The following is a 27,970-nucleotide window of genomic DNA, read 5'->3' as shown; positions in this document are numbered from 1 at the left end:
GCCTCTGTGTGCGCGCCTGCGCAGTCGGCATCCGAGGGGGGTAGGGGAGGTATCCCACCCACCGAGAGCTCCGCTCCGCCCCGGATCCTCCCGCGTGACCCTCAGAGCGGCCTCGAGCCATTGGCCACACGCGGACCTTGCCCCCTGCCGCGGTCGGTGCAAGAGTCTGCTGACCCCGCGGTCCAGATCCCGTGGCCAGGCGCGCGGCGGGAGACACTGGGCTGGAATCCGGAGCAGGACAGGCGCGGGCCGCTACTGCGGGACAGGTATGGGGTGGGGGTCAGGTTGTGAGACAGAAAAGTGGAGACAGACACCAAGAGAGACAAGAACAGGGGTCAGAGGGTCTGACAGAGGTGAACGCAAGAGACACTCGTGAGCAGGATCGGGATGGGGCACGTGGCCGCGGAGACACCGACACAAGGCGGTGGCAGGTTCCAGGTGTGTCTCGAACCCCTGCAGGCCTAGAGCGATGGAAGCTCCAGGGACCCCACGACCTCCTGGTCTCCTCGCGGGCGGAGGGAGTCAGGGCCCTGCTAACCCCGCTCCCGAGCCGAAGCAGGTCCCCGAGCTGATCCGCCTGAAGCGAGACGGAAGCCGCCTGAGCGAGGCGGACATTAGGGGATTCGTGCGCGCCGTGGTGGACGGGAGTGCGCAGGCCGTGCAGATCGGTGCGTGAGGAGGGCTGGGCAACCTCACTCCGACCTTGACTCTGACCCCCAGGTTGGCAGAGACTGCCCACCCTGGGGACTCCACAGCATCCCACCACAGTCACTGCCCCGGGATCACTGGCTTTATGCGGGCCCCAGGGGCCTCCCCACCCTGCTGCCCACACACCACCCTACACCTAGGGGCCATGCTCATGGCCATCCGACTTCGGGGCATGGACCTGGAGGAGACCACAGCGCTGACCCGGGCCCTGGCCGAATCGGGGCAGCGGCTGGAGTGGCCAGAGGCCTGGCAGGGGCAGCTCGTGGACAAACATTCCACCGGGGGCGTGGGTGACAAGGTCAGCCTGGTCCTGGCACCTGCCCTGGCTGCCTGTGGCTGCAAGGTTAGAAGCCACCTCCTCCCCAGACCAAAATCTCTGGTCCCAGAAAGCCAGCAACCCAACCCACCCACCCACCCACCAGCAGCTCCCAACCCCCAGCCTGGCCCAGACTCCCAAGGGCAGGACCCAGGCCTCTCCCCCCTTTAGTACCCAGCCTGGCCCCAGAACCTGGCTCCCTCACCCCCTCTGTCCCCCAGGCTAGACCCCATAGGACAGGACCAAGAACCCCTCTTCTTAGTACGCTAGATAGGATGGGGCCTGAAAAGGGCTGGATTCTCTCCATCAGTCCACCAGGTTTGTGGCCCCTAAGGACAGGTACCAGCCTCCTACCCCAATGACCACCCACCTCACCCCCGACCCAGGACAATCTCTTTTCCATTCCTTGGGCACCTAGCACAACTGCTTAATAAATGCGTCCTAACTCCCGCTGAAGTCCTAACCAGGGGGCACGCTAGAGGTGGGGCACTGTGCAGGTGTGCTCAGCATCCCTGCCCACCAGGTGCCAATGATCAGCGGACGTGGTCTTGGGCACACGGGGGGCACCCTGGATAAGCTGGAGTCTATTCCTGGATTCACTGTCATCCAAAGCCCAGAGCAGGTAGGGGGAAGGGAGGAACAGTTGTTGATTGAGGTTATAGGTGGAACGTTACCCTGAGTGACTGCTGGGCCGATGATGCGCCATTAATCAGGGCCACTAATGAGTATATTGATCTAAATTCGTGAGCCATGGATGGTAATCAGTGGATCTCGATCAGGGTCGTTAATGGAGAATTGGTCAAAATCGCCAATGGGCCGTTTTTCAATCTATGAGCCATAGGACATTGATCAGGGTCTTTGATGGATCAAAGATCAGAGTCATTGATGAGAATTTATCACAATTGCTTATGGGTCACTGATGGTCACTGGTCACGGTTTTGGACATATGTCAAGGTTGCTGATGAACAGTTGGTCAGGGTCAGTGATGGAGTCATCAGAGTCCTAATGTGTGTGTGGGGGGGGGCTGACCAGATGCAAGAGCTCCTGGAGCAAGTGGGCTGCTGTATCGTGAGCCAGAGTGAGAAGCTGGTTCCTGCAGACGGAATCCTGTATGCAGCCAGGGATGTGACCGCCACTGTGGATAGCCTGCCCCTTGTCACAGGTGACCTGACCTCAGACCCCAGGGTTGGCCTCCTGCAGATTGTAGATCTCTGACCTCCGACCTCCAGAGTCAGGGTCCTCTCACCACAGGTGGCAATCAAAATTAGGGTCCCTTCATCACAGGCAACCTGATTCCAGAGCCTGCCTCCCCCAAACCAGGTGACCTACACTCAACCCCTGGGGTCAGCCACCTTCCCATCACAAGTGCTCTGACCTTCATAATGTGCCTAGACCCCTACCAGGGCCCGGACCAGGGCCCCTGCATCACAGAACACTTGACCCTCAATTCACCGAGGGTGATCTACGGCTTGGCCCACTGGGGACCCCCAATGCCCAGGGCCCCTGACTGACCCCTGACCTGAGTCATCATCCCTACATCCTGGGGGCAATGACCCCCTCCCAAGCTCTCCATCCCCCCAGCCTCCATCCTCAGTAAGAAGGCAGTGGAAGGACTCATGGCTCTGGTGGTGGATGTGAAGTTCGGGGGTGCTGCAATCTTCCCCAGTGAGGTCCAGGCCCGGGAGCTGGCAAAGACTCTGGTGAGCACCTGTGCCCACCAGAGACTGTGAGGTGTTGCCTCACTTTGGGGGGTTCGGTGTAGTGCAGCCCTTCTGTGGGGTCTCCATGTGTGGTGTGGAGACTATCTGTGGGGTTAGTCTCCTCATGTAGGCCCACCATCCACTCCAACCTGTGCTCTGCGGCCCGGTCAGCCTGTCCACTCACAGCCATGTCTGGCCCAGGCCTCCCCTATACCCTCTGCCACTCCCTTCTGCCGCCCCAGGCCAGGACCCTGCCAGGTTAGGCAGATGCTGCTCGAGGTGTCTCCCTCTCAGCGTTCCCTGACCCCTCAGCTCCTGAGGGCCAGGACCAAGGAGCAGCCCGTTGTCGGAGCACACTTTTCAGAGTTTGGTGAGCTGGGTCCTTGCCAGACGGAGTCCACCTTCAACGTGTCTCCACAGGTGGAAGTGGGGGCAGGCCTGGGGCTTCGGGTCGCGGCCGCCCTGACCTCCATGGACACCCCTCTGGGCCGAAGCGTGGGCCACACGCTGGAGGTAGAGGAGGCGCTGCTTTGCATGGACGGCGCCGGGCCCCCAGACCTGCGGGACCTGGTCACCCGACTAGGTGAGCTGCGCGGCCTCCAGGGTCAGAGCCGCCCCGACCGGAGCCCTGGGCCCCGCCGCACCTAACCCTGCCGTCCGCAGGGGGCGCCCTGCTCTGGCTCAGCGGACGCGCGCAAAGCCAGGAGGAGGGCGCAGCCCGGGTGGCCGCGGTACTGGACGACGGCTCCGCCCGGGACCGCTTCCAGCGGATGCTCGCGGCGCAGGGCGTGGACGAGGACCTGGCTCGAGGCCTGTGCTCCGGGACCCCAGCGCGGCGCCGAAAGCTTCTGCCCCGCGCCCGGGAGCAGGAGGAGCTGCGCGCGGCCGCCGACGGTGAGCGCGGGAGGGGCCGGGGACCCCCGCCCGCCCGGCCCTCCCGGGGCCCAGCCCGTCTCGGGGACCCCCGGCGTCTCCCCAAAGACCCCAACCTACTTTGCCCCCACCTCCCCGAGCCTAGCCGCTCTCCGGGGATTCCTGCGCGCTGCGGGGACCCCGTCCCTCTCCGAGCCCAGCTCCCCGCCGCGGCGCCCCGGCCCGCCCAGCGCCCTCTCCCCGCAGGCACCGTGGAGCTCATCCGGGCGCTGCCGCTGGCGCTTGTACTGCACGAGCTCGGGGCCGGACGCAGCCGCGCTGGGGAGCCCCTCCGGCCCGCCGTGGGCGCCGAGCTGCTGGTGGGCGTGGGCCAGAGGCTGCGCCGCGGTGAGCTTGCCCCGGCCCCCGTCCGCCCGCCGCCGGCCCCGGCCGCCTCCCCGCGCGCCCCGCCGCTAACCCCGCCGGCGCGCCCACCCGCAGGGACGCCCTGGCTCCGCGTGCACCGGGACGGGCCCGCGCTCAGCGACGGCCAGCGCCGCGCCCTGCAGGGGGCGCTCGTGCTCTCGGGCCGCGCGCCCTTCGCCGCGCCATCGCCGTTCGCGGAGTTAGTCCTGCCGCCGCCCGCGCGCGCTCCCGGGGAGCCGCAGCAATAAAGTTCGAGAGCCGCGACCCCGTGACCGCGTCCCTTGTCGCGGTCGATGCCCGGCGCGCGGGGGGAGGGGCGGGGACGTGAGGGGCGGGGCGAGGGGAGGATGGGGTCCAAGCGAGGCCGTCACGACCCGACACGTGCCCTGCGGCGGCCCCTCCTCCCGCCGGCGACCGTTTTGCACATGCGCAATGCTGAGCCTGCCAGCCGCCGCGCCCGCCTGCGCCTGCGCGGCGCCGTTGACGCATGCGCTTGGGCGTCGAGCGTGGCACCCGTAGGAGCCCGGCGACCCCCGCCGAGCCGCGTGGGGGCTTCGGGGACGGCGAGACGGCCGCGCGGTGCTGGGTCCTCCCGAGGCCTCGTCCTGCTGACGCGGCCGCGACCGGCTGCCCACAGCCCCTTCCTGCTGCGAGGTCTGCGCGCGGCCGCCGGGGAAGGGGAAGGGGCTGGCTCCGGGCCGGGGCTCTTGGCCTGTGCGCGCGGCGAGGGCGCCCCAGTCCTCGGACGTGGCCGGCCGACCGCGCGCGCCGTCCCCGGGGCGGGAGCCGGGGGAGGGGCTGCAGGCGCGGGGTCTGCAGGCGCGGGGCCTGGCCCCCCCGAGGCCTGCTTTCCCGAGAGCAGCCCCGACTTAGGTCCAGCGCGCACTGCTGCTCGGGGTCCCGGCTCCGCTTCGGGAACGGGGCGCGCAAGGGCGGGGCCGCCCGGTCGGCGAGGCGCCTGCGGACGCGGGTGCCGTCGGGAAACCTCGGCGGCAGAGGGCGGGCTTGGTCGCCAGCGGAAGCCGGTGAGCCAGGACCCGACTACCGGGACAGGAGGGGTGGCCGTGGAGGGCGTCAGCCGGGCTGGGCCGACTCACACTACTCAGGCGGGTTGGAGGGGCCGCTGCCGGGCTGCATCAAGGCTGAGAGCTGGGTTAGTCTTTGGGGTTGCAGGCTAGAGACTCATCCACTTCCTTCCAAGAAGTGGGGTTTATTACAGGTAGATAAGCATACTCGGAAACCCAGGAGATGATCGTACTGGGATGCCTTCCATTCTCAGGCGACAGGATGCTCGGCTCTGAGGTGCAGGCAGAAGGCAAGCGGCTGGCTAGGCTGTGCCAGGGGGCGGGCACAGGACAGCAGCAGGACCAGACGGTGGGCAGGTAGAACGAGGCCAACAGAGGCTATCAGGTTAGAGCAGGTCAGGTGCAGAGGTTTCAGAGGTGAGCATTGTAAGTGTGGGACAATACCTGGGGCACATTCTCGGGCAGTGGCTAACCTTGACTGTTGGGTAGGTCCTTCACGTTGAGTGGCGAGGCTTCTCTAGACGGGCAGTTGTGGACCAAAGCAACTTCTTGTTCTCTTTTAGGTTCCTGACACCCTTGTTCTTCTACAGGTGTGTCAGATCCATGCTGCTGCCAGCTCGGGCACCCAAGGCTTGGCAAGGGCTTTCCCGGCTCAAGCTGCTGGCCTCAGCCCCTCCTGGAGCTCCTGGAGGCAAGGCCCTGCATCTGAGGCCCTGGCTCTTGTCAGGGCAGGGCCCTGCAGGAACAGGAGGGCACAGCCGGACCCAGGGCCCTGGGCTGCGGACAAGGCTGCTTATCACGGCCCTATTTGGGGCAGGGCTCGGAGGGGCCTGGCTGGCTGCTCGGGCCGAGAAGGAGCGGTGGCGGCAGCAACAGCGGACAGAGGCCCTGCGCCAGGTGGCCGTGGGCCAGGGTGACTTTAGCCTGTTGGACCACAGGGGCCAGGCCCGCTGCAAAGCCGATTTCCGGGGTCAGTGGGTCCTGATGTACTTTGGTTTCACCCACTGCCCTGACATCTGCCCCGATGAGCTGGAGAAGTTGGTACAGGTGGTGCAGCAGCTGGAGGCCGACCCCAGCCTGCCACCCATGCAGCCCATCTTCGTCACTGTGGACCCAGAGCGGGACGATGTGCCAGCCATGGCCCGCTATGTGCAGGACTTCCATCCACGGCTGCTGGGTCTGACTGGCTCCACCGAGCAGGTAGCCCAGGCTAGTCGCAACTACCGTGTATACTATAGTCCTGGTCCCAAGGATGAGGACCAGGACTACATCGTGGACCACTCCATTGCCATCTACCTGCTCAACCCTGATGGTCTCTTCACCGACTACTATGGCCGGGGCAGGTCGGCCGAGCAGATCGCAGACAGTGTGCGACGCCACATGGCTGTATTCCGTAGCGTTCTCAACTGAGCTGCATCTCCTGTGTGTCATTAAACGGGAGCCAGGGAGCAGTGTGTGTGTGGTCTGGAAAACAGCAGCTAGTGGAGGCAGGACAGGAAGGGCCCGAGCTGGTCACCTGTCGGGGGGCAGCACTGGGCAGTCTTTCTCTCTGCACAAGGGTTTTAAGATTGTTGTGGTGGGTAGGTGGGATGGTAATGTTACTTTATTATGCCGGGCCAGCCAAGAAGCAGGTGCTCTGTGTCCCAGCACACATGGGGCAAGGAAGCTGGCAGCCCCACCCACCCCGGCTGAGTGTCTCATCAGGGCTGGGCCATCGAGGGGGCTTCGTAGGTCTGGAAGCGCTTGTAGGCCCGCTGGTGTGTGAGCAGGCGCAGGGACATGGTGTCCACGGCAGCCTCCAGCCCTGGCTGCTGGGCAATCTCCACCGTGTAGTCATTGGCCTGAGAGGAAGAGGTGTCAGGCAGGGTCCTGGGATCACCACCCCTTACCCCCACCCCACCCCAGGGCTACTCACCAGCTGCAGGGAGGCCAGCATGGAGCGACACACCTCGAAGGCAGGCTGGCCAGCCACTAGCTTGGCAAAGGGACACCACTCGTTGAGCTGGCTGAACTGTGAGACCAGCTGATCCCCGTAAGTGTGGATGTCAAAGGGCGTGTGCTGCTCCTGTGTCAGGGAGAGGGTCATGCTGTCCACAGGGCAGGGCCAGCCCTGGGACAGGCACCCCCAGAGCCCAAGTGGGCAGGAGACTCCAGGCCTTAACCAGGAGCTGCCTCTGGGGAGGGGACATGCTCCTATAGACCCACAGCGCCCACTGACCTGCTCCTGGAGCAGGGGCTGGATGGTGTCCTCCCAGTCTCGGATGCGCTGGCTCAGCTCCGTCTCCTGGACGAACTTCTGGGAGGTGGCTATGAAGAGTTCCTGGGGAAACAGATGGAGATTACGGCCTTCTGTGCAGGGTCCTGGGCACTCTGTTCCTACTAGCTCTGACCCAGACCTACCACGTTCCTTTGAACCAGCTCTTCGTAGCTCAGAGACGGGGGCCTGGCTGCTGCATCTGGGAGAAGGACAACTGTGAGCTGGGGTGAACTCCAGAGCCCCTCACTGCCCTCCTGGCTAGCTGCCCACTCCCAGACTGACCTAGGTCATCAGCTTCCCCAGGCCTTGTCCCCTCAGGCTCCAAGTAGTCCTCAGGCTCCAGAAAATCATCTGGGAAACAGGAAGGCTGTGAGCAGGAGGCCCCACCAGCCAGGCAGGGGAGCTGCGCCCCATCCCACCCAGCAAGCAGGCACCCACCTGCTTCCCCAAGGTGCTCTAGGGAGTCTTCCAGCCGCTCCTCCTCCTCAGGCCACAGCCCCTCCTCAGCCCTTGGCAGCCACTGCTCACCTGTCTGTCCAGAGGGGGCATCTGTGAGGGGTGCCACAATCTCCCACCCAGGGCCCACTGGGCATGCGGGGCTGTGTGGGCTGACCACGGCCAGAGTGGATGGTACTCGCCTCCCTCCTCTGCAGCTTCCGGAGGGTCTCCAGCTGCTCCTTCACGTGTCTCCAGTACAGAACTTCCATGTCTGTGGACAGAGGCCTCGGGCAGAGGGGCTCCTGTGTCTTTCAGGCCAACCCTGTCCACCCCAGCCAGGCAAGCAGCAGAGGGAATGGCTGTCACCCCTCAGGACTGCCTGCCTGCTAGACCCCAGCCTCACCTGTGAAGGATGGGCCCTTCCTCCGCAGCCTCCTGCTGTCAGCATGGTCGGCATCTGGGAAAGCACAGTCAGCAGGACTCTGGCCAAGGCCCTGCTGCCTCCCTCCCCTCAGCAATGGCCTCACCCACCTCCCTGGCCCCTCAGAACCACTGCACCTACTCACAAGCGGCTAGGTACCACTGGTGGAAGTCTTGCAGCTTGGTGGCACGCTTCCTCTTGCGCTTCTGTCCTGGAGCTTCCTCCACGCAGGGGGGCACAGAGAAGGGCCTACCTGGGGGAAAACGGGGACACTGTCCTGGAGCTGAACTGCAGGGCCCTGGCAACCTCAGGAGGTGACCTTGGGCAGTGACTGCGAAGCCTAAGATTACATGATCCTTGCTCCCACCCCTCCTCCCCTAGAAGCGAGTGAGGGAAGGCAGTCCCCACCAGATACCAGCTGGGACACAGCTCACCTCCACCCCTATTACCTTTCTTGAAGGGCTTAGAATCCAGGGAGTCGAAGGGGTCCAGGCTCTGCCAGGGGTCCAGGGCCTTTTGAGCACAGAGCACAAGCAGACGCTGGGGGGGATGTGGGAGAAGGTACCCCACACTGTGCAGGAGGGGGCTCTAATCTGAGGGAAGAGCACTCCTTGGAGGAGGAGGAGGAGAAGACAAGTGCGAAGGACCTGAGGTGCTGAGAGGCTGGCCAGCAGGGGGGGAGGCAAGCCAGGTGAGCACAGCAACAGCACGTGAAGGGAGGGCGGGGGTCCTCACACACCTTCAGCCGGGACATGGGCACAGGGGCCTCCGCTCGCTCACGCAGCATGTACTTCCGGGGCAGGTCGACACTCTGCAGAGACACCCACATAGCCTGCCTCACTCCTCCACCCCAGGCCCTGAGCCCTTGGCCTGCTGGCATCCAGCAGCTTTACTCTGGGGCAGGAAATCCAAGTAGTTCAAGGACTAAAGTGTAAAAAGTAAAACAAAAAATCTAAGAAACCCTTAAAAAAAACAAACCCATTGCCGTCGAGTCCATTTTGACTCATTGTGACCCCATAGGACAGAAAAGAACTCCATAAGGTTTCCAAGGAGCGGCTAGTGGGTTGGAACTGCCAACCTTTTGGTTCGCAGCTGTAGCTCGCGGTAGCTCTTAACCACGGTGCCGCCAGAGCTCCAGAAAACTCTAGGAGGCCCGTTTATACACTAGTGGACTCGTGGTAGTACAGTACTTATGGAAACATGAAACGTGTCTACCAACCATAACTAGCAAACGTTCACATTTTGCTCCTTTACACTTCAGCATTTTCAGTAAGAGAGCAGAAGGGCTTTCCTCAGCCATGTCTCAAGCACAGCCAACCCTGGGGGAGTTGAGGAGGCACAGGCCTCCAAGGCCTGTCCCTTTCTGGCCAGCCTGATCATAGGGGAGCTGGCCAGGGGCACCAGCTGCCCTCCAAGGAGGCTGTGAGCTCTGCAAAGCTCAAAACCTCAAACACCAACCACCCTCCAGGGGAGTAAATGCTGTGCCCAGGGAGGGTGTGAGGTGTGGGGTCGCAGCAGAGGGCTGGTACAGGACCACGTCTGGGCCAGTGGAGAAGACTGGGCTTCCGGGCAAAGCCCCCCCACTCCCTGCAGTTGAGGCGCCAAGAAGGGCAGAGGCTACCCAGCTGGGGAGCACAGCCACTCCCCATATGAACTCAGGGCAGCTCCACCTGCCTCATCCTGTCTCAGGGTGCACTCACCTGGGCTCTCGGGCCTCAGTGGGGTCCTACCTGCTGTGGGCTCGGCTCCAGAGGGATCTCGGGGACCACGGCCTCTGGGAGCTCTGCCGCTGCCTGGTCCTCCTCTTCGTCATCCCTGTCATCCCCCCCACCTCCAGGCATCAGGCCTTCTGGAGAGTGCAGGGCAGGAGAGCAAGACCCTCAGCCCCAAGGAACCTAAAGACCCAAACTGTGAAGGAAGGGGCTGCCCCTGGGGAGAGGTGGGGGTGCCCAGCTGCCCTTGGCCAGACACCAGGAGACCAGACTCTCAGGTCCTCTAATTAGAGCCTAGAGATCATTAAGTCTGCATTATAAATACTGGTCTTCACACTTGTATGGTTTGTCTGTTTCTTGGCAAGTGTTCCTCTATTAAACTGGGGGTGCAGCCCCCACTGAGCACCACGGCCCTGCCCCACTGGGATGTTCTCACCTGGCTCCGGGGAGAAGCAGGGCGCAGGGGCAGGACTCCTGCACACAGAGACTTCCAGTGGCTGCTCCTCAGCCCTCCCGGTGTCTGCAGAGATGGGGCGCAGGGCAGGGTCAGCCCAGCCCCTCCCACAGATGTTCACCCTGCTGTCACAGAACTAAGCAGGTCCCATGTGTCAGGTACCCCAACTGAGGACAGTTCTGACCCTGCCAGCTTACAGTGAAGGTCAGGGGGACATGGGACAAGGCCCAACAACCCATCCAGAGTAGAGCAGAAGGCCTGGGGAGGGAGTGAGGTCACCTGTCCCAGGTGATAGCTGGGATCGATGCCTCAGGGGCTCCCTCCCTGGGGAAGGCAGGCACGGGGAAACGGACAGTGCAGTCCACTCCAAGACCCCATGTCCAGCCCCTCACCTTTCTGGGTCCTCTGCAGCAGTGTCTCCTGGGGGCACATGCCCACAGGTTCCAGCATGAAGGCCCCTCTGGGGTGGGGGGTGCATGTGTTCATCCTAAAATCCTTCCGGCTGGCCAAGACCTCCCCCTGACAGCTGTGCTAGCAAAAACACACCTGCTGTAGAGACCTTCTCAGGCAGCCCGCCCAACCGCCTGGCTTGGGCCCATACCTGTACAGAGGGTGGCTGTTCTTCTCCACCTCGTCCGGGGCCACCAGGGCCATAGGCATGAGGGGCACAATGACCACTTCCTGCGCGGAGACCAGGGGCTGGTGTGAGCAATGTGTCTGTCCCTCAGGCCCTGAGGCAGGGAGCCCACACTGTCCAGCACCCCTCCCAACAGCAAGACACCCCAGGAGAGCCCTGAGGGGCTGCTTACACTGGAAGCCTGGCTGTTCTTCAGGTCCACACAGGCCCGGGCATCAGGCAGCTCATCCAGGGACAGGAACTATGAGAAAAATGAGTCATGGACGCACCCAGAGCCAGGAGCTGCAGCGCCAGGCAGGGCCACCCGCCAAGATGCCTCACCTCATCCTCTGGCTCTTGGGGGGCCCCAGAGCCAGCAGCCCCAGCAGCCCCGTCCTCCTGCACCGAGGAGAGCTGCTTCGCCTGTCTGGGAAAGAGGGTCCTTGTGTGGGCTTCAGAGGAGGCATGGGGCCTCCCCAGTCACCACCTCCAGTATCACCCACAGTACTCACTTCTTGCCAGAGATGAAGTCGAGGGCCTGGTAGACCAGCGAGTAGAGGTACTCCACCTGCCGCCAGAGCACAAGTGAGGAGGCAGAAGAGCGGGCCCACTCCAGCCACCCCACCCTAGTCCCTGGGGCCTCCTATACCAGGACTGTGCGCACCCAGAGGCCTGGCCTTATCTCCAAGACCCTGAGCACAAGTCCTACCAATTCTACTGCCGAAACTACATCTGAAATCGAACCAGCATCTCCAGCTAATTACTGATGGCTGGAGGCCCCCGCCCCTCCCACCACCACTGCACACAGCAACCAGTGAGGCCTTCTGAAGGCAGACTCAGTCCAGCCCTGGCTCCCCCAGTGCACTCCCTCACTGGCAGCGCCCCTCACAGCCACGCCCACCCTCCTTGCCCCTCCCACCAGGAGCCCGAGGTCAGCTCCTGCTGTTCTCCTGCCCCCTCAGGCCTCATGCCACCTCCACAGCAGCGCCTGTGAGTCTCTGCTGGCACCGAGGCAGCTCCAGCCACAACCTTGTTTCCTGTCTAGAATAGGAGGACCCACTGAGTAGGGGGAAGGGGCTCGGGCCTTTGAGATGCCACGACGAGACTGCCGGATGACAGAGCAGGGCGCACAGGTGCCACCCTATGTGCAGTATACCCTTGCCTTAGGTGTTACTCGTACAGGCAGTAACGGCGCCAACAACACACGCACCCTCTCTTCTTGGCCACATGAAGCCATTTTAAATCCAAGCTTGCTCTTTAGTGTTACAAGGACTCGGGAGTGGAGGCTGGGATGCTGGGAGGTCAGGTCAGAGGAGGACAAGCCCCTGGCCTGCCGCACATCCCAGCCCGTCCCAGCGCAGGCTCACCTTCTTACTGTAGACACAGGCAGAGCCCTGGATCAGCAGCGCTGCCTCAATGAAGTTCATCGTAGTCTTGCCTTCATCAAAAGAAATGCAGATCTGGTCCAGCTGCAAGACATCCGCAGGGGTGGGCAGGAGCCCCATGCTAGTGTGGCTTCCCCTGCAGTGCCCCCCTCCCCTCCCCCCTCCTCCCCTCGGCAGCCCCCCTCACCCCCTCCTCTCTGCAGCCCCCCATCTGCAGGCCCCTGCTCCCTCTGCAGCCCCCTGCAGCCTTCCCTCTCCCCCTCTGCAGCACCCCCTCCATCTGCAGCCCCTGCCTCTCTGCAGCCCTCTGCTCCCTCTGCAGCCTTCCCTCTCCCCCTCTGCAGCACCCCATCCTCTTCTGCAGCACCCCCTAGTGATTCTGACAGCGCTGGATGGAGAGCAGACCACCCCTCCGCTGACAGATCTGACTCCACTGTGTGTTCACCTTTTTTGTCATTCACCTACTTCCTGTAATCTCTGGGACCTAGCGTATTTAAAAGGGAGGCTCCCAGAGTTGACTGTCTACCAAATGGCCAGAGCCACTCACATTCCTGTGAGGCACGGGGAGGGCGTTCTATGACACTCCCCCAAGTCAGAGCCCCACCCTAACAGTCCCAGCACACAGACCCCCCACCCTAAGAAAAGAGAAACCCCGGGGGTAGGGAACACAGACGTAGAACAACAGGGTCTCCATCCTTGGAGCAGAGAACCCAGGAGACACTTCTGGTAGGTTATCTTCCTTCCCCTTCCACCACGCCGGCCTTCTCTAAGCCCTTGTTCCCCTGCTCACCCAGAAACATTAGCGCCCAGGGCTTGCCTTGGCCCTCCTCTCTTCATGACTCATCTGCTCACCTGTGAATCCACCACCCATCTACCAGACTGCCAGGCTTGCACTCATGATTCTCAGACCTCACCTCCAGGACCCTCTCCTGCTGCTTACTGGATGGCTCCACCAAGATGTGTTCCTGACCCTCCATCTCCAGGCCTGACTCACTGTCCCCCCAAGCTGGCCCTCCACTGTGCACCTCTCTGTGATGGACACTCTGAAGGCTCCCTGGTATTTCCTCAAGCCTTTCTGCCCTTGCTTTGCCATAGGGCACCTTCCCCCAGCTATCCCCCAGACACAGGTACCCCCAACTCTGCTCTAATGTGAAAGATTCTGCAGCCCCCCCCCCCACTTGCTCCCGCAGACGCAGACCCAGCTCTGGGCACCCTTGCACGGCTCCATCACCAGGGTAGGCTCACGCACTGGAGCCGTCCCCTGCCTCTTGTCCCCTCACTGGGCTGGGAGCTGCTTTAAATTCCAGCCCCAGGTTTGGAGCCTGACACTGGTATCAATAAATATCTGATGAACATGTCAAGTAGTGATGTCAGAGCTCAGCCTAAAAAATGGACATTTGCCAAACAAACGAAGGGAGACAGCCCGGCAGGAAGAGTGGCCACCATGCAAGGGCAGTGAGCCAAGAAGGGTACAGCTGCTTAGGAGAACAAATACTATTCAAACACAGCATCACAAAGAAGGGGGAAAGCCTGGGAAGATGCCACCAAAGGGAAGATGCTTCTACTGACTCTTGAGGGGAGAGAGGAGTGTGTAGGGTCAGGGGGAAGGAGGACAGAGGAGCGCCATTGTGGGGGAAGCACAGCATCAGGACACGGGGAAGGGCCCGCAGGGTGGCAGGCTGGAGCACCTACACCACCTGTCTACGCTTCCGATGGCTCCCAAATACAGCTCCAGTTTGGACTTCCCTTCTGCGCTAAACCCACAAGTCCAGCGCCCACTTCAGATGTCCATCGGATGTCTTAATGGGAATTCATACTAAACAAGTCCACGCTGAAGTCCAGATAACCTCTGACACAAACCACCTGCCCAGAAACCCTGGAGTCTAACTCCTTCTCACCTCCTGATCCCACCTGTCCCAGTTCCTTGTCAATGCCCTGCTGTGCCTGTACCCTGACCATGTCACTCTGCTCTGGGTGACAGCCCTGCTCTTGCCCAGCCAGCTCCACTCTGGCCTGGACCACAGAATCCAACAGGGCTCTCCTACCCTCTCTTCCCTTGCCTATGCTCAGCACTCTAGCCAGCACTTGTCCTAAAGTGGACCACAACGTGCCCTCAGAACCCTAATGGAAAACCCCAAATTCTAAACAGAGCCATGTGACCACGCAGGCCTGCTTAGAACCTTCCCACACCTGTCCCTCTGCCTGGAATCTTCTTCAGCTCACTTAACTAGGCAGCTGGTTTCATCATAAAAGAGAGAGATCCCCAGTCAAACTCTTCATGGAACCTCAAACGTTTCTTTCAGAACTCAGGTAGCCTGTGACTATACGAAGGTGCTGTGCAGTGGCTGGGAACACAGACTCTGCTCTGCCCCTTGCCAGTCGTGACTGGGCATGGCTAACTTTCCCATGCCTCGTCTTCCTCATCTGTGAGAAGGGGAAGAACCACCTACACCAGTAGGGGTTTCGTGAGGATTAAATGAGCTCATATGCACAGAGCACAAAAAGCACTAACTACAACACCGTGTGGCTACTTCTTTAAGACTCATCTTCCCCACCGACTGGGGGTCCTATTAAAGCAGGAGCTGTTGTCTGGTCTGCTTCCCACTATTCCCTAGGGTCTAACACAGCTAGACACTGAACAACGCCACACTACAGCGGATCAGTTTTACATGGCCTTTCTCATCCATGGTCTTGTAACTCCCACCAAATGGCTGAATGGGGCTGTGCAAATAAGGTGCTTGTGTCCCACCAAGAGGACTGGATAGCTTGATAATAATGCAATAATAGGGCATGGCACCCTTGGCAGGGGGTATGGGACCATGCAAAGAAGGTGTATGGAACCCTAATGAGGGAGTTGGCCAGTTTTGCCATCCCGCTAGGCTTAAAATGAGCCATCCCATAAGCAGAAAGAGGGGACCTGACTACCACCAAGAATGACAGGATGGGAGCACATCCTTTGGACCTGGAGTCCCTCTGCTGAGAACCCCCTAGACCCAAGACAGAGAGAGAGAGAGCTGTAACACCAGAGATGGTGCAAGACAGTGAGAGGCAGCAGCAGAGAAACGGCCGCAGCAGTAGCAGGAGACCAGCAAGAGACGGTGTGGTGGGCTTCCTGGCCCACAGAGCAAGGCGGTTACAGCGGGTGTGCCGACCCATGGAGCAAGAGAGCTGAGCGCCTTCACACAGAAACGTTCCTGATGGAGTGGGATGCCCCAGGCACTTATTGGCGGAGCTAGGCTTGCTGACCCACGGAGTGAGAGAGCGGAACACCTTCAGGGTGAAGCTTGCTGGCGGAGTAGGGTGCCCCCCGGTACTTATTGGCAGAGCTATGAGGGCTTTGTAACACTTGCCTGAGCAGGGCAGAGGCTAAGGCAAGGGTCCGAGAGGCCAAGGACCAAAGAGAGGCCTGCCAGTGGGTACAGGTGAGAAGAGGTTGTCCTGATCTTGAAGAGCTGTATCTTGAGTCATTCCTGACCCTGAATTGAAACCTGTTACTTCCCTAATAAACCCTAATAATGGTCTCTGAGTTCTGCGTGACCCTTGCAGCGAATCATCAAACCCAGCAGAGAAGTAGAGAGTGCCGCAAGGAGAGAGGTGGCATGTCTGACCTCCACCTCGTAACAATCAGCCTCGGGGCACTGAGGCTGATAATGATTCACCTCCTGCCTTATGAAGCTGGTGGTTACAGGCACCGAATAAATAAATGGATGAAACAGGACAGCAACATGGCATGTCAAAAAAGAACGTTCTGTTAACTATGTGGAAGGTAAAAAGAAGGGAAAAGGCAAAACTAGAGGCTGGAGATCATGACATCAGGGCCAGAGGTTTGTGAGCACAGAAACAGGCAGGAGGGCAGCAGGAGGAAGCAGATTTACCAGGTGTCACCAAGGCCTTGCTCAGTGTGGAAACCTGAATCCACAGTAACTCCACCTGGCACAGTTCTCCACATTTTCTCAGCAGGCTGAATGTCAGGGCAGAGAAGATCACTCACCAGATCAGTGTTCACACAACAAATATTTATTCCACTCCTACTGTGAGCCAGGCATTCAATAAGGCAGAGAGAAGAGGGCAAAGACGTGGCCCCTGCCCTCACAGAACTTACACACTAGGATAGATACAGACCACAAACAAGTAAATAAGTTAAAGAGCAGATCACAAAAAGTACTCTAAAATGCATAAGGTACATGCATAAGGTACCCTGGGAGACTGAACTTTATTAGATAGTTGTCAGCTGGCACTGAAGCTGAAATCTAAAGATGAGAAAAAATTAGTCATACAAAGAACTGGGGAAAGATTGTTCCTTAGTTAGAGCAGAACATATGAAGGCCCTCAGGCAGGAAGAAGCTAGAAGGTGTCAGGTTGACTGACATGAAAGAGTAAGGCAGAGAATGGCCTAAGATGAGGCTAGAAAGGTAGCAGGGCCAGACCCAGAGGGGCCTGGAAGCCACAGGGAGGAATTTGGGTTATATTCCAAGTGCAGCGGAAAGCAGGGATGGGCTTTAAGCAGCAAGGTGATGTAGCTGGATTTTATTTTCTAAGAGCCACACTTGCTGCTGGATGGAACATGGATTGCGGGGGGTCAAAGGCAGAGGTAAGGAGCTGCTGGGAAGATTTCACATGATTCAGAGATGCTGGTGGCCTGGACCAGTGAAAATGGAGAGCAGGTGAATTCAAGCAATACTCTGGTGGTATAGGAGACAGAATCCATGGATAAACGGGGTGCACTGCATGGGGTTTCACCTGAACAGCTCTTACCTTTCACTTTCAGTAGCTGGTTGAACAGTGGTGCCATTTACTGAAATCAATGACTGAGGTTTGAGCAGAAAAATGAAGAATTGCACTTTAAATACCTTAAATATTTATGTGACAAATCAGCGGAATGTCATATGAGCAGCTAGAAACACAAAAATAGATTCAGAAGAAAGATCTGGGTGGAGATATAAATTTCGGAGTTAAAATGATGCAGATGTTTTTTAAAATCGTGGAAATAAATGAGATTGTTTAAGGGCGGAAGTGCCAAAATATGGCTGGCCCTTGCCCTGAGGAGCGATTAGACAGGAGAAAAAAGGAGCCAGTGGCATAAGAAGGAAATCAGAATGCCCTGTCAAGGAACCCAAAAAAAGACACCCTTTCAAGTAAAAGGGAGCCATCAACTCCAACAAAGGCTGCCGCTGGAGTAAGCTAACACTTTTAGCGTCCCTTGGATTTGGTACAATGAAAGTCGTTGTTGATCAAGAAAAGAGCAGTTTAAGTGTAGGGGAAGCCAGGCTGGGCGGGCTGAGGAGAGGGAGGTGCAAAAGTGGAGCCGGCGGCTCCTTAGTGGAGGTGGCACTGCTAACTGAAAGGTCGGTCATTCTAACCCACCAGCCTCTCCGCAGGAGACGTGGCAGTCTGCTTCCGTAAAGATTAAAAAAAAAAAAGATTACAGCCTTGGAAACCCTATGGGGCAGCTCTACTCTGTCCTATAGGGTCGCTATGGATCCGAATTGACTTGATGTTAAAGGGTAGGCACGGCTGTCAAACACGGAAGAACGATTAATGCTGGCAGGATGAACATGGCAGTGGCTGAAAAGCGGTCTGGAAACCCACTGCAAGAAACCCTTTTGCACAGTGATCCAAGTTTCTCTCTCACATACACATACACAAATATGCACACAATAACTAAAACAAAATGAACTTTAATAGTTTCTAGTCTGCTCTATTTCATCTGAGAAAACTGCTTGTCACAACTCACGAAATCGACTTCACGGCTCACCAAAGAGCAGCGACCTGCAATTACGACTCCTGGCGAACCTCACGAGGAGGTGACTTCGGGAGGCAATGATGCGGTTGGGAAAAGGAAGCAGTAAGGAGCCTGGGGACGAGCGAAGCCGGGGCGCCGGAGGGCCGCCGACCTGGAGGCTCACGCCGCGCCACTCCCCCGCCGCCCTTACCTCCTCCAGATACTCGCCCAGCTGGGCCGCCACGTCCACCTCCCAGTTCTTGGTGAGGTCCCGGATGGGCTGCAGGAGATGGGCAAAGCGCGCCTCTACGTCCTCCATGTCCGGGAGGGGCCGGGCGCGCGGCAAGAGCGGGCCGGGACAGCAGGATCTGCTTCCGAAGGGGACCGACCAGTGCCCTCAGCCCGCCACCAGTTCTGGCGCCATTTTGCTGTTCCCGCCCAGGAGAATACGTCGCACGCGTCGCCGCGCGCAGACCTATGACGTCACTCGAGGCAAGGCGGGGGAGGGAGGAAAGCCGCGGCGCGCGCTGGAGGTGGGGCAGGCGTCGAGGCGGGGCGGGGCGGAGCCAGCAAAGGGACGGGGCTTGCAGTTTCCCTCCGCGTGCTGGGGCGGGGCGGAGCCTGGAGGCTCGGGGCGGGGCCCGGTGGGCGGGACGGGGCCTGCCGGGCGGGGCGGGGCCTGCCGGGCGGGGCGGGGCCTGCCGGGCGGGGCGGGGCCTGCCGGGCGGGGCGGGGCCTGCCGGGCGGGGCGGGGCCTGGCGGCCTAGCGGCCTTGGCTGGCTCGTCTCCAGCCGGCCGCGTAGCGGACATGGCGGCCTCCAGGCTCCCGCGGCAGCTCTTCCTCCAGGGCGTGGCCGCCGTCTTCATGTTCGCCTTTGCTTCCCTCTACAAGCAGATCCCGGGTGAGGGTGCCGAGGGCGGGACACCCCCCGATCCGCGCTCGGGGCCTCGCGTCCGCTCCTCGCCTGGCCTGACCCTCTGCTGTCTGGGGGCGGGGGACAGGAGTGAGGTTCGGGCCTTAGTGCGTGGGGTGGGGGCGGCGGTCCGTATCCTGCGGGCCGCGGGGATGCTGGGGGCGGACGTGAGAGCAATGGTCTGCTTTCCACGTGGTTCCGGGCTCTGATTTGAGGCGGGGGGGGGGGGGCAGAACTGACGTGGGCGGGAGAAGCCTCTGCCCAGACGTGGTAGGGCAGGTAGAAGGGGAGGGCTCTGACCAGGAGGGGAGGGGAGCTGGGCTCTGCAGGGTGGGACTTCCCGACCTAGGGTGTCAGGTAGGCGCTCTGGGTCCTGGGGGGTGGGATCTGCAGGTTTGAGTGGAGGGTTCTGCAGACCCTGACCTGGGGTGGGGGACCTAGCCTGCAAAGACGGTGCCCCGGCCCTGATGTGCCCTCTCACAGGCCTATATGGTGCTGAGGGCATCCTGCCGGCTCGGAGGATGCTGCGGCCACAGGGCAAGGGGCGCTGGCAGCAGCTGTGGGAGATGCCGACGCTCCTGTGGGAGGTGCCAAGGCTGGGGCTGGACACTGCCCAGGGCCTGGAGCTGCTGAGCCTGCTGGGCACGCTGCTGGCTGTGGGCGCTGTGCTGCTCCGCCCACTGCGCCACCGCCTCACCTACCTGCTGCTCTGGGCTGCCTATCTGTCGGCCTGCCAGGCAAGTGGGGCCACCCTCTGTTCCCCGCCCCCACATCTCTGCCCTGCCCGGTGCCCAGACACACCCCTTTGCCCCCTGACAGCCCCTCTCCCTGCAGGTGGGCCAGGTGTTCCTCTATTTCCAGTGGTGAGTGGCTCCGGGCTCGGGCTGCAGGAGGGCTGGGCAAGTGTGTCTCACTCTGCAGGAGGCCCCTTTGAGGGCAGCGACTGGTGAGGGGGGCCCTTTGTACTCTTTTCTCTCCAATAGGGATTCCCTGCTTCTGGAGACTGGCTTCCTGGCTGTGCTGGTGGCCCCGCTGAGGCAGCCCCCGGTTCGCAAGCAGGACTCCCAGGGCAGGCTGACGGGAGCTGCGCCCCACGAAGACCTCCCCTTCTGGCTAGTGCGCTGGCTGCTGTTCCGGCTCATGTTCGCTTCGGGTGTGGTCAAGCTGACCAGCCGCTGCCCCGCATGGTGGGGGCTCACCGGTGAGGATCCTGGCCTGGAACCGGGGTGATCTGGGAGCTCCAGCTGGCCCTGATTGTCTGCCCCCCCACCCTGCAGCCCTCACATACCACTACGAGACACAGTGCCTGCCCACACCCGCTGCCTGGTTCGCCCACCACCTGCCTGTCTGGCTGCACAGGCTCAGCGTGGCAGCTACCTTCCTCATCGAGATTGCAGTGCCACCTCTGTTCTTCTCCCCACTCCGCCGCCTGCGCTTGGCAGCCTTCTACTCCCAGGTGGGTGGGGCTCAGCTTTGGAGACCCAAGCAGGGCTCAGCTCTGCTCAGCACTTCCAGGCAGGAAGCAGCAATGGCAAAGAATAGGGGTGTGGAGGGGTAGGCCCGCAGTGGGAGGATTACAGCCATGTTGAGGATATCGGTGTCTAGGTCAGCAGGAGCCAGGTGGGGAAGGACCACTTGCCATGTGCTGAGATCACGAGAACTGTGGAAGAGTCAAGCACTGGCTGAGGGCAGATGAGGTGGAAACGAGCTGGGGGATGGTGAGGGGTGTGCTCCCAAGCCACAACAGGGAGGGCTGTCTGCAGTGGAGACCAAGACAGATGTGGTCAGGGTGCTTGTGGTGGGGCCAGGCGCAGCAGGCTTTGAAGGGCTCCAGGGATGGCTTTCAGAAACTCTGAGTGCAGACCCCCCTAGGTCCTGCTGCAAGTCTTGATCATCATCACAGGCAACTACAACTTCTTCAACCTGCTCACCCTGGTGCTCTGCACTGCCTTGCTGGATGACAAGCATCTAGGTGTTGAGCGGGACCGCAGCCGCCGCAAAAAGATGCCTGCCTGTAAGTTCCCCCCTGTGGCCCCGGCTCTAGCTCCCCCATGGCCCGCCCACCCCCATCCCCAGTCAACCATGACTGTCCTCCCCATAGCCTGGCCCAGGGCCCTTCTGACCATGCTGGCCCTGCTGCTGGAGCTGGCTGTCTACGGGCTGCTGGCCTATGGCACTGCTCACTACTTCAGCCTGGAAGTGGACTGGGAACAACGTACCATCCACTCTAGAACCAGTGAGCACTGGCTGGGAGGGAGGGTGGGCTGCTCCCCTCACACCCGTCCTCACACCTGCCCCCAACTCCCCCTTCCCCACAGACTTCACTTTTCACCAGTTCTCCCAGTGGCTGAAGACAGTGACCCTGCCCACCATGTGGCTTGGTGGGGCCTCCCTTGCCTGGGAGCTGCTGGCTGCACTCTGGAGGTACATGGGCCAGAGTCAGGGAGGTAGAGGTGACAGCGGTATGCCCATAGGCCTGACCACCCTTAGTTCCCCCCAGGTGGACACAGGTGCGCGGGTGGCTGTGGAAGCTCTGGTCTGCGGTCCAGCTGTCCGTCTTTGGCACGGCCACAGTGGCCTTATTCACTGTCAGCCTGGTGGGTAGCTAGGGGAGGAGGGCGTGGGGAAGCTGGGGTGCACTGCGGGTGCTCAGAGCCGCACTGAGTCTCTGTTCATCTGTCTTCAGGTACCCTACTCCTACATGGAGCCGGGCACCCATGGGCGCCTCTGGACCGGGGCCCATCGCCTCTTTGGCGCCGTGGAGCACCTACAGCTGGCCAACTCCTATGGCCTCTTCCGCCAGATGACCGGTCTGGGTGGGCGGCCCGAGGTAGTACTGGAGGGCAGCTACGATGGAAACCACTGGACAGTAAGCCCCTGCAGGTGGGCCTCACGGTGGGTGGCCGAGTGGGCGTGGACCCAGCTGGCCACTGACTGTGGCACCATCTGGCAGGAAATTGAGTTTATGTACAAGCCTGGGAACATGAGCCGGCCTCCGCCCATCGTGGCACCTCACCAGCCACGCCTCGACTGGCAGATGTGGTTTGCGGCACTGGGGCCACACACACACAGCCCCTGGTTCACTGGCCTGGTCCTCCGACTGCTGCAGGGCCAGGAGCCTGGTGAGGGGGGGCCGGGCCAGGGTGAGGGAAGGTTGGAGGGAGGGGTGGGATGGGATGGAGAGGGGGTGGTGCTAGATGGGGGTGATGTGCAGGTGGGGCCGGCATGGAAAGAGCGCAGGGATGTGAAGGAGGACAGCCAGTCGGCCAGTCACTGGTGGGGATATGGGGCGGCCAAGGCTGAGCCAGGCTCTCCATCCCACAGTGATCCGCCTGATACAGGATGATCTCACCAGGTACCCCTTCCACAAACAGCCGCCCACCTACATTCGCGCCCAGCGCTACAAGTATTGGTTCTCACAGCCTGGGGAACAGGGGTAGGTTGGTGCACGAGGCGGGTGGGGGGGCCTGGGTCTAGACACGCACTGACCGCCAGACCTGCTGCAGCCGGTGGTGGCGCCGCCAGTGGGTAGAGCAGTTCTTCCCGCCCGTGGCGCTGGGGGACCCCACGCTGGACACACTCCTCACACAGTTTGGGCTTCAGGTAGGAGGTGTCAGTTGGCTGGGGGGGCTCAGGTGACTGCCCTCCGTGGACCACCCTCACTGTGTTCCCCCCCATGACAGGATAGGAGCCCACCGCGACCCCGCAGCACCAGCAGCTCCCTGCCCCAGGCCCTGCACTGGGTGCGGACCCAGCTATCTTCCGTGGGGGCCCCCGCCCTGCTCTGGGGCCTCCTTGTGGCCATAGGGGCCATCAGGGTGGTCCAGGGCCTGCTATCTGCCCACTCCCCACCCACCAGCAGGGAGGAGAAACACAGGACAGCCTCCAAGAAGGAGCCAGGAGCTGCCAGTGAACAGGCCAACCCCACCCCTGACAGCTGCAGCAGCGGGGCACGGACCCCCCGGCGAAAGAAGTAGCTGTGCTTCGTTGAGATGGGTGTCCCCAAGGGGGCAGGGAGGGTCCCCCAGCAGCGCAGGCCTCCCCTCAGCAGCACACGGCTAGCCACGAGTGCCTTAACCAACACTGCTGTGGCAGACGCAGATTGGCGTGCTGCCCCCCACCCATGAGGCTCTCCTGGGTGACCCTGGCTCCCTGTGGCTTCAAGGATCACTTGTCACCCCCATGCCTCCCATATATTCCTTGGTCTCAGCAATGAGCCCAGGGGGCGGCCCATGGCCCAGCAGCCCCATCACAGCCCTTCCCTGGACAAACCTTGCAGCTGGCAGGCAGGAGCCCCTTCTCCTCTGGTCCTCTCATGAGGGTCTGGGTCTGGAGTCCCCAAGAGGCAAGGAATGAGGCTGACTTGCTGAAAAAAGAGGCGGAATAGGTATTTGGATCTGTAAACCAATAAAGGTGTCTTTTGTGCCAAACCATGTGTCTAGTGGTCAAAGTAGCCCCTTCCCTGCTATGGAGTGGCCAGCCAGAGCTCTGTCCAGCTGGGCAGTGGCCTCAAGTCAGGTAGCTCTGCATCCCAGCCTAGCATTCTCCGCACAGACTGATGGATGCCCTCAGGCCTCCCAGCTCCATCCTGCAGGGCGCAGAGCCAGGCGGTGGGATGTGGGGCCAGACTCGTCCAAGGGAACACAAGGGCTGGGGGACCTGCCAAAGCCCAGCCCTTTTCTTCCACTCCAGCAAAGCCACGGCACTGGACCGACTTAGGCAAGGCATAAAGGGAGGTTGGGGGCAGCCACCATGGGGCATGTGGTCCAGGTGGATGGGGGGGCCCAAGGAAGGTGCCCACCCTGGATGCTCCGGCGGATGGGGGGAGGGAGCAGGAAGGTGGATGGAAAGAGAGAATATGTCTAGCAACCTCTGCCCTCCAGTTTGGAGACCTAGGCAGGCAGAGGCACTGATTCCTGGGAAGAGGATGCGGGGAGCCTGGGGTGGGGGCTAGGTCCAGACTTCTGCTGGGTCCTGAGGTCTGTGGCTCTCGCCGGGGGTCACCCCTCTGTGGGAAACTCACAGCCCAGCTGCCCTGCTCCTACTCTGTCCTCGGCTCCCAGGCCCCCTGCTTTCCCTCACAGACCCCTGGAGTGTCCCGTATGCCCAGCTTCTCCTACCCCACTCCCTGCTCCCTCCAATGGACCCTGTGCCCCCACAAGGCATGGTTTCAGGGGGCCTGAGCCTAGAGCTTTTGGATGCCTTCAGGGGTTCTCGTTGGCTGCCTTAGACTTGACGCCCAACTAAGGGCAATCCCATGCACAAGGGAACAAAAGGCTGCCTGGTCCCGTGCCATCTGTATGATTGGGCTCTTGAACACTGAAAATACGACCTACAGGTCTGGCTTTACTTTAAAACAGTTGTTGTGTGCCATCAGGTAATTCTGACTCATAGCAACCCCAACACGTCTGTGAGTTTGTCCCACTGCAGGGGCTTGTGTGTTGCTGTGATGCTGGAAGCTATGCCACCAGTACTCAAATACCAGCAGGGTTACCTACGGAGGACAGGTTTTAGCAGAGCTTCCAGACTAAGAGACTAGGAAGAAGGACCTGGCAAACCACTTCTGAAAAGAATTAGTTAAAACCTTATGAATAGCAGTGAACATTTTCTGATACTGTGCCGGAAGATGAGCCCCCCAGGTTAGAAGGCACTCAAAAGACTACTGGGGAAGAGCTGCCTCCTCAAAGTAGAGTCGACCTTAATGACATGGATGGAGTAAAGCTTTGGGACCTTCATTTACTGACGTGGCATGACTCAAAATGAGAAGAAACAGCTCCAGACATCCATTAATAATCAGAATGTGGAATGTAAAAAGTATGAATCTAGGAAAATTGGAAATTCTGAACAATGAAATGGAAAGCATAAAGACCTGTATCCTCGGCCTTAGTGAGCTGAAATGGACCGGTATTGGTCATTTTCAACTGGACAATCATATGGAAACCCTGGTGGCGTAGTGGTTAAGTGCTACGGCTGCTAACCAAGAGGTTGGCAGTTCGAATCCACCAGGCACTCCTGGGAAACTCTATGGTGCAGTTTTATTCTGAAAAAAAAAAAAAAAAAAATTTTTTTTTTTTATGGGGTCGCTATGAGTTTTATGAGTAGGAATCGACTCAACAGCAGCGGTTTAGTGGGTTATGGTCTCCTATGCCAGGAATGACAACTAGAAGAGGAATGGTGTTGCAGTCATCATCAAAAAGAACATTTCAAGATCTATCCTGAAGTACAACACTGTCAGCGGTAGGATAATATCCACACGGCTACAAGGAAGACCAGTTAAAATGACTATTATTAAAATTTACGCACCAACCACTAAGGCCAAAGATGAAGAAATTGAAGATTTTTATCAACTTCTGCAGTCTGAAACTGATCAAACATGCAATCAGGATACCTTGATAATTACTGGAGATTGGAATGTGAAAGCTGGAAGCAAAGAAGGATGAGTAGTTGGAAAATATGGCCTTGGTGAGAGAAACAATGCCGGAGATCACATGATTGAATTTTGCAAGACCAATGACTTCTTCATCGCAAGTAACTTTTTCTACCAACATAAACAGCAACTAAACACATGGACTTCACCAGATGGACTACACGCTAATCAAATCAACTATATCCGTGGAAAGAGATAATGACGAAGCTCAATATCATCAGGCAGAACAAGGCCAGGGGCCGACTGCGGGTCAGACCATCAGTCACTCATATGCAAGTTCAAGTTGAAACTGGAGAAAATTAGAATAAGTCCATGAGACCCAAAGCACAGCCTTGAGTATAAACACCTGAATTTAGAGACCATCTCAAGAACAGATTTGATGCGTTGAACACTAATGACCGAACACCAAACGAATTGTGGAACGACATCAAGGACATCATACATGAAGAAAGGAAGAGGTCATTAAAAAGACAGGAGACAAAGAAAGACCTAAATGGATGTCAGAAGAGACTCTGAAACTTATTCTTGAACCTTGAGTAGCTAAAGCAAAAGAAAAATGATGAAGTAAAAGAGCTGAACAGAAGATTTCAAAAGGCAGCTCTAGAAGACAAAGCAAAGTATTATAATGACATGTGCAAAGACCGGAGGTAGAAAACCAAAAGGGAAGAACACACTCAGCATTTCTCAAGCTGAAAGAACTAAAGAAAAATTCAAGCCTCAAGTTGCAATAGTGAAGGATTCTATGGGGAAAATATTAAATGACACAGGAAGCATCAAAAGAAGATGGAAAGAGGAGGTGGAGCCAAGATGGCGGAATAGACAGACTCTTCCCTCGAGCCCTCTTTACAACAAAGACCTGAAAAAACAAGTGAAATGAGTATATTTGTGACAAGCTGAGAGCCCTGAGCATCAAAGGCAAGCTTAGACAACGAACTGAGGGGCAGGGGGAGGGAGAGGCCGTTCAGAAGTGGAGAGGAGTTACCGGACCTGAATTGCGGGGAGCCCTCAGGCACCATTCCCGGGGCAGCGGTGGCAGGCTGGTACTAGCATGTGGCTGAAGTTTCCTCAGGGAGAAGCAGCAGCCACACAGCCCACTCATACCTCCCGAACCTGAGGAGAAGGGCGCTCTAGGCAAAAGCTAAGTACTTGTGGATATTTTACCGCACCACACCCCCACCCCCAAGCCGGCTTCAGCGGCTGAATCCCTAGGCCTGAGATAGACCCTGGTGAGCACCTAGAGTCGTCTGTCCGGCCTTGGGGAAGGAAAAAGTTTGCAACTTGGGGGGGGAAAGATAATTTGCTAGCTCCATTAACCAGGGAAGCTCAGGACAGAAGCAGCTCCTGTCCAGGCATAAACCATCTGTGGACCTTGAGCACCTTTCCCTTCTGCATGGACCTGTGTGGGCCTATTTCAGGAGAATAAGCCCTTGTTGGCAAACTCCAACCATTTCAGCTGTGCAGTGGGGAGGTGGGTGTTTGACGTTTGACATTGCTTTGCCTATTAAACAAGGTCCTCACCTACCCACAATAGGGACCTAAGGACTGGTAGCTCCACTCAGATCACCCAGCCAGGGGTCAAAAGATAACTGGTACCTCCCAGTCCTTACTTTGGGTGCCCATGGCCCCTGTGCAGAACCCACCGACCAGCACGCTGTAGGGAACAGAGATGCGTTTTCCTCAGAGACACTTGGGGGTCGGTTCTCAGCCCCCTGCCTTGTTCAGAGCGTGACCCCCTGCTGCAATCAGATACTGGTATACACGCCAATCACCCCTGCCCCTCTAAGACTGTAGGACACAGCCTGTACCACACACTTGATATCAGCTACCTAGAAACCTGAGCTGAATTCATACAAGAAAACTGAATGGACTCCTAGACTGATATACCTGGTAAAAGCTCTAGCCAGCTGGGGACAGGACGCCAGAGCTCCAAAGGTGAAAATAATCAAGACAGCTCACTCAAGCAACCCATAGGGGTATACCAAAACAAAACAAAGCAAGCAGCTACAACACAGTAAACAAGCATAAACTAATACGATAACTTATAGATGGCTTGGAGACAACAGTCAATATCAAGTCACATAAAGAAACAGGCCATGATCACCTCAACAGGCTCTCAAAACAAAGAATCCAGGGATCTTCTAGATGAAAGTGCATTCCTGGAACTACCAGATGCAGAATACAAAATTTTATATACAGAACCCTTCAAGACATCAGGAAGGAAATGAGACAATATGCAGAACAAGCCAAGAACACACAGATAAAGCAACAGAAGAAATTAGAAAGATTATTCAGGAACATAATGAAAAGTTTAATAAGCTGGAAAAATCCATAGACAGCAATCAGAAATTCAGAAGATTAACAATAAAATTACAGAATTAGATAACTCAGTAGAAAGTCAGAGGAGCAGAATTGAGCAAGTAGAAGCTAGAATTTCTGAACTTGAAGATAAATCACTTGGCACTAATATATTTGAAGAAAAATCACATAAAAGAATTTAAAAAATGAAGAAACCTTAAGAATCATGTGGGACTCCATCAAGAGAAATAACCTACGAGTGATTGAAGTACCAGAACAGGGAGGGATAACAGAAAATACAG

At 58.8% G+C, this 27,970-nt stretch overlaps 3 protein-coding genes across 14 annotated transcripts; 2 read left to right on the top strand and 1 right to left on the bottom strand.

Annotated features, from left to right (window-relative positions):
- Positions 1-14: 14 nt before the first annotated feature.
- On the top strand, positions 15-6,437 carry LOC126076206 (thymidine phosphorylase-like). 10 transcript variants are annotated; one of them, XM_049884781.1, is made up of 10 exons: positions 18-266; positions 460-668; positions 849-1,051; positions 1,548-1,646; positions 2,057-2,186; positions 2,606-2,724; positions 3,145-3,307; positions 3,388-3,618; positions 3,844-3,984; positions 4,078-4,300. In XM_049884781.1, the coding sequence occupies exons 2-10, from the start codon at positions 470-472 to the stop codon at positions 4,248-4,250; spliced, it is 1,458 nt and encodes a 485-aa protein (XP_049740738.1). In that variant the 5' UTR covers positions 18-266; positions 460-469; the 3' UTR covers positions 4,251-4,300. The 10 variants fall into 10 exon arrangements, with proteins under 10 accessions (XP_049740734.1, XP_049740735.1, XP_049740738.1 ...); XM_049884777.1 differs by having other exon boundaries at positions 15-266; positions 3,388-3,984; positions 4,078-4,301; XM_049884778.1 differs by lacking the exon at positions 4,078-4,300 and adding an exon at positions 5,618-5,736 and having other exon boundaries at positions 16-266; positions 3,388-3,984.
- Positions 6,438-6,581: 144 nt separating this feature from the next.
- NCAPH2 (non-SMC condensin II complex subunit H2) lies at positions 6,582-18,491 on the bottom strand. The gene is made up of 20 exons (XM_049884784.1): positions 18,244-18,491; positions 12,293-12,394; positions 11,438-11,493; positions 11,268-11,352; positions 11,119-11,187; positions 10,911-10,990; positions 10,702-10,835; positions 10,292-10,375; positions 9,874-9,992; positions 8,883-8,954; positions 8,593-8,656; positions 8,289-8,396; positions 8,126-8,179; positions 7,919-7,993; positions 7,723-7,812; positions 7,567-7,635; positions 7,428-7,483; positions 7,246-7,347; positions 6,943-7,092; positions 6,582-6,868 (listed from the first exon to the last, which is right to left on the bottom strand). Exons 1-20 carry the CDS (start codon positions 18,349-18,351, stop codon positions 6,728-6,730), a joined length of 1,818 nt encoding a protein of 605 aa, XP_049740741.1. The 5' UTR covers positions 18,352-18,491; the 3' UTR covers positions 6,582-6,727.
- Positions 18,492-18,775: 284 nt separating this feature from the next.
- Positions 18,776-23,370, top strand: LMF2 (lipase maturation factor 2). 3 transcript variants are annotated; one of them, XM_049884773.1, is made up of 14 exons: positions 18,776-18,934; positions 19,430-19,683; positions 19,781-19,809; positions 19,930-20,147; positions 20,224-20,402; positions 20,819-20,960; positions 21,048-21,182; positions 21,265-21,370; positions 21,447-21,543; positions 21,633-21,815; positions 21,900-22,068; positions 22,271-22,382; positions 22,453-22,549; positions 22,635-23,370. In XM_049884773.1, exons 1-14 carry the CDS (start codon positions 18,841-18,843, stop codon positions 22,857-22,859), a joined length of 2,040 nt encoding a protein of 679 aa, XP_049740730.1. In that variant the 5' UTR covers positions 18,776-18,840; the 3' UTR covers positions 22,860-23,370. The 3 variants fall into 3 exon arrangements, with proteins under 3 accessions (XP_049740730.1, XP_049740727.1, XP_049740728.1); XM_049884770.1 differs by having other exon boundaries at positions 22,630-23,370; XM_049884771.1 differs by lacking the exon at positions 19,781-19,809 and having other exon boundaries at positions 20,850-20,960; positions 22,630-23,370.
- The last annotated feature ends 4,600 nt before the right edge of the window (positions 23,371-27,970 follow it).

This window comes from Elephas maximus, chromosome 4 (genome assembly GCF_024166365.1).
Source record: "Elephas maximus indicus isolate mEleMax1 chromosome 4, mEleMax1 primary haplotype, whole genome shotgun sequence".
NCBI classification, from domain to species: Eukaryota; Metazoa; Chordata; class Mammalia; order Proboscidea; family Elephantidae; genus Elephas; species Elephas maximus.
Note: the sequence above shows the minus strand (reverse complement) of the source record. Positions and strands in the feature narration are given on the sequence as shown.